The 8356-nt window shown below is 37.6% G+C and overlaps 1 protein-coding gene across 3 annotated transcripts in view; it reads right to left on the minus strand.

Moving 5' to 3' along the window:
- Nucleotides 1–8350, minus strand: part of ptena (phosphatase and tensin homolog A) — a 14863-nt gene extending 6513 nt beyond the window's left edge. The window contains exons 1-7 of one of the 3 annotated variants that reach the window (XM_016463628.1): nt 8138–8350; nt 4765–4849; nt 4562–4606; nt 4430–4473; nt 2926–3164; nt 1407–1548; nt 581–649 (exon numbers count right to left, since the gene is read on the minus strand). In XM_016463628.1, the coding sequence (XP_016319114.1) occupies nt 581–649; nt 1407–1548; nt 2926–3164; nt 4430–4473; nt 4562–4606; nt 4765–4849; nt 8138–8222 (709 nt within the window). In that variant the 5' untranslated portion in view covers nt 8223–8350. Of the gene's footprint in view, nt 1–580; nt 650–1406; nt 1549–2925; nt 3165–3499; nt 3655–4429; nt 4474–4561; nt 4607–4764; nt 4850–8137 lie in introns of those variants that run through there. The other 2 variants (XM_016463629.1, XM_016463630.1) reach the window with 2 other exon arrangements.
- Between the last annotated feature and the right edge of the window lie 6 nt (nt 8351–8356).

Raw genomic sequence — 8356 nt, forward strand, 5'->3', positions numbered from 1 at the left:
TATGTATATATTTATCAGTCTGGCGAGTAAACAAAAAAATTTACTAGCCAATGGCGATTCAATTGCCAAGGTGTTCGTAGAGGGCTGACATAATATATATAGTACACATATTAATAACATATGTATTACTATATATTAATATATATATAGTACACATATATATAGTACATATATTGTAAAAAATGAAATATAATTAGTAACAATAACAATAATGTAACAGTAAAATAGTATATTTGATACTTTAAACATGTAATTCATACCATAATATGAAATTTAGGTCATACCGCCCACTTAATGCACAGCAAATTTATTCAGAGTAACTTGATTAATTTAGAATTCTATCATTATAATTATTAAACTGCTATTTTTTGTTCTTAATTAAAACAGAACATCTCAAAGGGTTTTAGAGCAGATCAAATATTTAAGACTTCTTTCTACTTCATGTTTCTGGGCTCCTGCCTGAAAGAGACAAGAGCATCAAATGCTGTACTGAACTGTACCGAATGCAGTACAAGGCAGGGCCTCTCTGACATTTGAAGACGATTCCCTTAACAGTAGTAGTAAAGTAATGCCGTTTTACCCCAGTGCCAGTTGCCTTTCTTGAAGCCCTGGGGATTCACCTCACTCCTGTTTTTAACAGTACTGTCCCCTTAGAGAGAGAGAAGGAAGTTAAACACCACCACCATCATCAGCCTGGCCAAGAGCTCGGCTCTACACCGCACTGGCCCTGGCATGACAGCCATCTCTCACACACACACACACACACACACACACACACACACACATGGTCTGGAACTCTGGAGTCTACCTTTGAATCATAGGAGTTCTGAGACCGACTCTGGACTTTTAGTTCCAATTTCGATACATGAAGTACTTCCCAAAAATGGGAGTGATGTAGGGTGCAGTTCGGGTTGGCGTTCAGCCTGGCTGTTGCGTACAGATCCATGAACGTGAACAAAAACATGAACTAGCACACTATGTACGAATGGGGGGGAGGGGAGGACAGAGGGCGCGATCTGTGATGTCATTATACACAAGACAGTGTTGTGGGCTGCAGGAGCTGATATGTCAGAACAGAGTCCTCAAGGGAAATTTTTAAAGAAAAGAAAACAGGAACAGAGAAAGACAGCGTACCCATGAGTGTTAAGAGTGTTAGGGACATAGCCGAAAGATGTGGTACAGGGTTAAAATGACAAGCACAACGGCAGCTCCTTGTGAGTGCGACCACAACCCCACATGACAGCATATCCAGGTTCATTTTATCAAATAACACTTTCAAAACATCTCAGGCTTTTGTATGTACAACATATATACAAACATGCTTTCTTTACACACCATCATTCCAAAAAGCTGAATTGCGACACATTGTCATGTTTAAGACGAGGTTAAAGGACATTAAGACTTACTGCAGGTGCCCCCACTGAACATGGGCAGAGTCTGGAAAACCATTTTATGGAACAGGAGAGCAACGGGTTTATATTCCAGCTTGTTCTTCAGCAGGTAGCTGTAGTAATACACATACCTGCGCTGGCTGGGAATGGTGACCCCCTGAAAAAGAAAAAGGAAAATGGCTTAGTAACTTACACAGAAGTACTTGGCAATGCAATCTAGCTGTGTTACCTCATCATCGACGCAAAATCATAAATAGAATGCAGATCCAGTGTTAATTTTGACAGCAATTTTTAATTTAGTTTTAGTCATAGTCTTTTGACTAAAATGCCATTTAGTTTGTGTCATATTTTAGTCATCTTAATTGTTTTTAGTTTTAGTCGACTAAATCTACAATAAATTTAGTCGGCTAAAATCTAATGGGTTTAGTTACAGTGCATTTATTAAGCATTTCTCTAAAATTTCCAAACTCATTCTATAGGTTTGATATTAAGGTTTTATCATGACAGACACCGATTTAACTGCGGTGACACACAACATGCATTTATATTCAAATTAAATAAAACCACTTCTCATAAAGAACAAGAACATGGTCTTCTTTTTAATGAAATACCAATGGTTATATAGGCTAATTATGCATTCTTTATAGCAACTTGTTTACCATATTCTTCATTCTTTCAAGCAGACATATTTATTCTATAAATAAATTTAGATTAATCTTTAAGGCTACTAAAGTTTTTCAGTCAAAAGCAGTGCGTGATTTTCTGTCTTACTTTTGTTGCTTGATTAACATCAATGACTACGTTTACATGGACATCAGTAATCTAATTATTTACCTTACTCTAAATAAGCCAATATTATGATTATGGTGTTTACATGAGTTGCTTTTAGAATATTTCTTTCATGTTCCCGTTTTACATGTTTACATTTACAATAGTATAGTTTGATTAATGGCACACGTCATTACTTCCCCACATGAAGCCATCCAACATCCCCTCTGGAATTTCACATATAAATATATAGTTCGTATTCGTGATGATGCCATGTACAGTTTTGGGTCTTTCATTTTTAATTTTATGAAAGCTTCAAGTGCAGTTAATTATTTGTATGTGCATACAGACGATGGCAGTGTTGAAGCCCTTTAATTTGCCGTCAAACGGTTGACCACTGCAGTGTGTGTATCCTGTCGCAAAATGCGGCAAAAAGTCCTACACAATGGTAATAATGTGATTAAGCTGTCTATTCGGCACTTCAGTAATGCGACTAAAACAGGAATACTCCACATGTCTTAATTCGATTTCTGTTTACTTCGAATATGACTTATATCGAAATTAGGCTGCTATCCCTTTAAAACCGAATGCACAGCTGCAATGGATGCAATGTACTGATTTACATCATAGTTTTTGTCATTCAAAAAGAGTTTTAGTTCGTTATGGTCTCATTGTCGTCGGTAAAAAAAAAAATGTCGTTGACGAAAATTAGGACGAAAATTATTCGTCAACGAAATTAACACAGTGCAGAACCAAACCGTTGTACCTTTTTATCTCTGGTCCTGACTTCCCCATAAAAGTCCAGTGCCTCTTGTGCCTCTGAGAACTTCCTGCGATGCAACAGGTAGGCGCATATCATGACCCCTGTGCGGCCTTTGCCTGCCTTGCAGTGGATAGCCGCCACATGGTTCTCGTCTTCGGACAGCCACTGGTCGAGATCCTCGCAGAAGGGTTTTATTAATTCCAACTGTGGCGGGTTATGGTCCTCGAAGGGATATTGAGCCACTAAAGACAAAAAAAGTTCAGATTCAGTACTCGGTACTAAAATCACATTTAGAATCACCTTTATAGTCCTTCAGAATAGGTCTAAGAATGAGAACGTAATGATCGAGATTACACCGGTACTGATATCATGAAATATTGGTATGTTAATACTACACATATAATAATATGTTAAATAATCTGGTTGACAATCAAACAAAGTAGGTGGCAAAACTGGACTCTAATGCAAGTTGCCACCTGTCATGAAACAGAAAAAAGACAAAAAAATTATGCAGCACGTAGCTACTACTGAGACACAAAATCATGTCGGAAGAGATGACGAAAGCAAGACACACTACCGGCATCTGAAAAAATGTTGCTCTCCGATGTGGGAGTTTTTTGGATCTTGTATAAAAACGAGATGTTAGACAACTTGTTCTGAAGGAAGTGTTGATAAGCAGTTATTTTGTATGATTTCTGTAGCCTCGCTTCAGTCATACTTTGAAGGCAAACCATAGGCAAGAAAAGAAAAAGAAAAAAGTAAAAAATGTTAAATATTTAATACCATTATTGTGAATTCTTTTGGCCACAAAAATCATGTAATAAAAATATGCTACTGTGAATGGTCACTAACTAAAACAGACATCAAACCAGTTTTTAATAAACAGCAGAACTAATTTTTAACGGTTTCATGTTAGGAAAGACTTGACACCAAAGTGTTATTGCTTGTCACTGCATGTGATTAGCACAAAAATCTTTACTTAACAACTTCCCATCAATAATCATCAATACCAAACCATCTCATTGAACAACTGAAGCAGACACTGAAATCAGTATGATCAGTTATATGTATTGTTTAATATCAACTGCGAACTTAAGAAAAAAAGTGAATGTTAATGTGCCACCCCTCATCACTTTCTAAAATCCTGTATCATAAGTCTGAATCTACAAAAAATTCTGTGCTTTATCACACACAAGGCGATTTGTAGTCGATTCTGACCACCCAAAATCTGTAGACTGGCTATGACTTTCCGCAATTAGCGCCGACTCCTCCAGACTGCAAATCTGGGAAAAACTTGTGTATTGTATTTCAGCTTTAAAAATCAAATGGACCTGTTTATGTCAACTAAAAGAAAAGAGCTTATATCTTTCATTCAGGTGTAATTAAAGAGACACTGCGGTGAAGTACTTATGTCATTCACTACTTCCCAGACAAAAAACAAAAGCCCTAAAAGCTCCAGTTTAAAAATTAAAATGTAATACTGTAAAATGAAACTAGATGTACTCACCCCTACAATTGAATTTGGATGCATCGTAGTGTCTTTCAGCACATCTGGAAGGAAAAGCACAGCTCTGAGCACCCAATATTCTTACAATAATCACTTATATTGTGTACGTACTCAAATATAACAAATACTTACAGATTATAAATTTTATAATGATTTTTATGCTTCGAATCTAGAAATCTGGAAAGAAAACAACAACATATGAGAAAGACTGAAATGACAGTATTTTCTTTTAGAGACCGTGATTAATTCTAACTTACGAAAACACTTTATTGTCAATGTCAAATATACAGTGGGATGAACTAAAAGAGATAGGACTTTTTTCCAACTGAACTTACCGAACCACATCATCTATGTTGTTTCTGTAGACTCCCTCCAACCTTTCGGCAGGGAAGCCCATGGCAATTATGTTGGGGTATATGTCTGATATGCTTGTTAAGGAAAATAAGGTGACTGTACAACACTTTACAAGACTTACAAGTTAAACTTATACTCGCAAGGAGTAGTTCACCCAAAAGTGACAAGAAAAAAACAAGATGACAATCAAAAAGACAAAAGACGTCAGACCGTAGGCACAGGAGTGTCACTTTCTACCTACGCAAGCCAGGTCAATCTGCTTTACAATCCTTACCTACACCAACCAGGTCAAAGGTCACCAAGCAGCCATTGCGCTCAAATGCAGCTCACACTTAATCATGCAGCTTTTTGACAAGGCAAGACAATGTCTCCTTACAGAGCCTCATTCTCATCCATTCTTTCGCTTCTCACTTCCCTTGCTCGCTGTGCATCTGCAGGCATTTCTACTGTACGCTCTCGCTACCATGATGTGTGCAGACTCTGGGGGAGGTTCACACCTCGACCACAGCACGGTGGAGAAAGAGGGAGAGAAGCAGGGCTTCTCTGTTCTGTTCATTTCCTGTCATACAGTGTCAGAATAGAAAGCCAGAAGCTTTTTAATTGGATGAGTCACGCTTATTTTTAGCACAATTCCTTTAAAACGGTTAGCGACTCATACATCATAACTACTGTTAAAGAAATCTAAAGCACTAAAATAGCTGGTGTTCAAATCTAACATACCCACGACAAACCATAATAGACCAGAAAAAAGAAAGGAAAAGGTGGGTGAATTGTATTGTACATGTACATGGTGAGTGGATTGTACATGGAAAGGAAAATGTCACCTCAATGACACCTGAAAATAAGACAATGGCGAAGAAAGCGTTTACAAGGATTCCCTTCCCGGGGCAATTGATGTCCTTCTGACAACAAATTCAATAATCAAACTTCTAGCAACCAACCTGATTGTCTAATCTGTAACTGCAACAGATTCCCATGTTTAACAAGCCTTGAAAACACTTTTAAAAAAGGCGAAATCCACAGCTTCCTCCATGTCAGAGAAGAATGATCAGGGCTCACATGCAGGACAAAAGTAGAGATGCACTGATAAGCTAATATTTTTTTTGTGTGTGTTATGGCAGATAACCGATCAAAATTCTATATCATTTTCTCCAAATACATTTTAAAACCACTCATTCAATCATTTAAAACCAAGCATTCATTGACATTCGATGACAATTTTCTTGTGCACATTTTATGTATATAAAAGATGGAACGTCAATGTAAATAAAATATACAATCAATCAAGGCACGTTCTTCACATGTAAGTAACGTGCACCACAGACAACAGAACAAGGTATCTGCATTGCATCCCTCTCTTTCATCAGCAGCTAAGCAATATCTCAAAGTCAGCCAAGCAATGTACACACAGTCACACTGATGGAGCCAGCGGTTTTAACATGTAAACCATTTCCACCCAGATTGCTAAAACACCCTCCACCCTTCTGAACATAACTGCATGAAAGTATACTGAAATGACACTTAAACCACACACATAGACTAAAAAAAAAATCTCAGAAATCAAGCAAAGGCAAAAGAAAGTAAAGCTGCGACTTTTGAAAACACAAATGTTAACATGAGCAACAGAGAATACGGTCATTTAAATAAATATGTCTGATGAAGAGACTGAGGCATTAAAAATCTGCAGCTGACAGCTTGTATGACATTTGACCTTTCCCAGCATGCCCAGTACGCCAGTGGTGTAGCTTTGCAAACCAGAGGTGAGATTTACTGCAGCAGGGGAAAAGGCAATGGTGGACAACCATGATCTGATCATCACAGAGCTTAATGACCAGCTGTCACCAGCAGGAGTTTCGACCATTTCGAAAACCCCCAGAAGTTAGGATTTACTGACCTCACTTACGAATCGGATAGATTACTCCTACACTTGTCATCTCATCCCATTTAAACATGCTTGTCTAAGACAACATTTACTGTCAAACACCTGACCTGCCACACTTCCTCAAATCTACAAGACTTAGCAGCAGTAATGTCGAACCGCTTGCTGGTGCAAAAACTGCACAAGAACAATCACATCTGCTTCATTCTCCGAATCGAGAAAGTTAGACAGACCTTACCTACATCCCCCTGCACTAATGGTGTTTGCACACAAGAGCCAGATTGTTAAAACAAAAGGCCAGATGAAAACGAGGAAGAGGTCTAAATGCTGAGAGCAAATGAATATCTATAATTCCTTCAATAGTCATGATGAGTTCACAATCAAAAGGGAATTTCCACCAAACTTCTGTTTTTCTGTGCATGTAAATGCGTACCAACAATAAAATATTCCTTTTGTTTTATGGATTAATATTACATCAATATCTAGGCCAAGCTGATTAATCAGCTGACATTTGGACATTTTGAGAGTCAGTTTAGTTATTTCAGATTCTAATTCAACTGAAAGCTTTGGCAATTGTTATTAAAATTCATTAAAACTGAAATGATTTGTGAGTTCATGAGTTGAGCGTTTTTCAATGCCTGATATCGGTCAACCACTATTATAGATATAATAAATAAAATGTTTATCTTTTGGACATCAGAGTCGTTACAATAATTTATCACTTGCCCACAGCATTTGGACTTGATGACAAAACAGGTTACATGCTGACCTGGACACATGACTGATTAATCACCTTTTTGATAGGCTAAAGATGTTTGATATTTTCTTGGACCTTCTATGGAGTCACAGGGCATCCTGGCCAACTCAACTTCTCTTCACATGCATGTCAGGAAACCAATTGATTCAAATATTTCTAAGAATAGCCAGGTTAGAACACACTCCACACTGCATTATCCATTAAGGTCACTGAATAGACCTCTCATTTTTGTACATGATCAATAGTACTGCCATTAGCTAGTAGAAGAAATCACGGATTTGTCAATACAAACCGATTTGTTCAATCTCTTCAGCAAACTGCTGTCATTGTTGTGCTAAGCTCATATAGACGCTGTCAAGCACACATTGATGTTCAACAAATTGACAGAGCATCTCATACTTTATGTAAAATTGGCAGTCTGGAAAGAGACTGTCTGCCATTACAGCCATGTAGCTGTCAAACCCGATATCTGCATCCTACAAGAGAGGTTAAAAAAATATATTTCATTATTAAGACAGTAAGAGCGTCATGACTAAGCATTTTAAAAAGGTTTTGCCTACCATATACAAAGACATTAAAAGAAGGAAGCCATGTTGGGAAAGCATACCATCATTCTCCCAAAGCCCTACCATTTACAAAATATGACACACATATACATATAACACAAAAGATATATAGAGTAGAAAGTAGCTCAGACAGTAAATATGAGTAAGGATACAAGTTAAGTCCAAATCGAACCCATCCTCTTGATATCGCCTCTTATTCCGACTGACTATTTCTTTAATTTTTGCAGTCATTGCCATGACAGCAGTTCAAAACACTTCAGTTTTATTCCGTTTTTTTGTTAGAAAGGGGGTTGTGTTTGCTCGGAATGGCTCTGCGTCTCTCTCACCCTTGCGTGTGTGTGTGTGTGTGTGTGTGTGTGTGTGTGTGTGTG

This window comes from Sinocyclocheilus anshuiensis, unplaced genomic scaffold (genome assembly GCF_001515605.1).
Source record: "Sinocyclocheilus anshuiensis isolate Anshui unplaced genomic scaffold, SAMN03320099.WGS_v1.1 scaffold784, whole genome shotgun sequence".
In the NCBI taxonomy this organism is placed as follows: Eukaryota; Metazoa; Chordata; class Actinopteri; order Cypriniformes; family Cyprinidae; genus Sinocyclocheilus; species Sinocyclocheilus anshuiensis.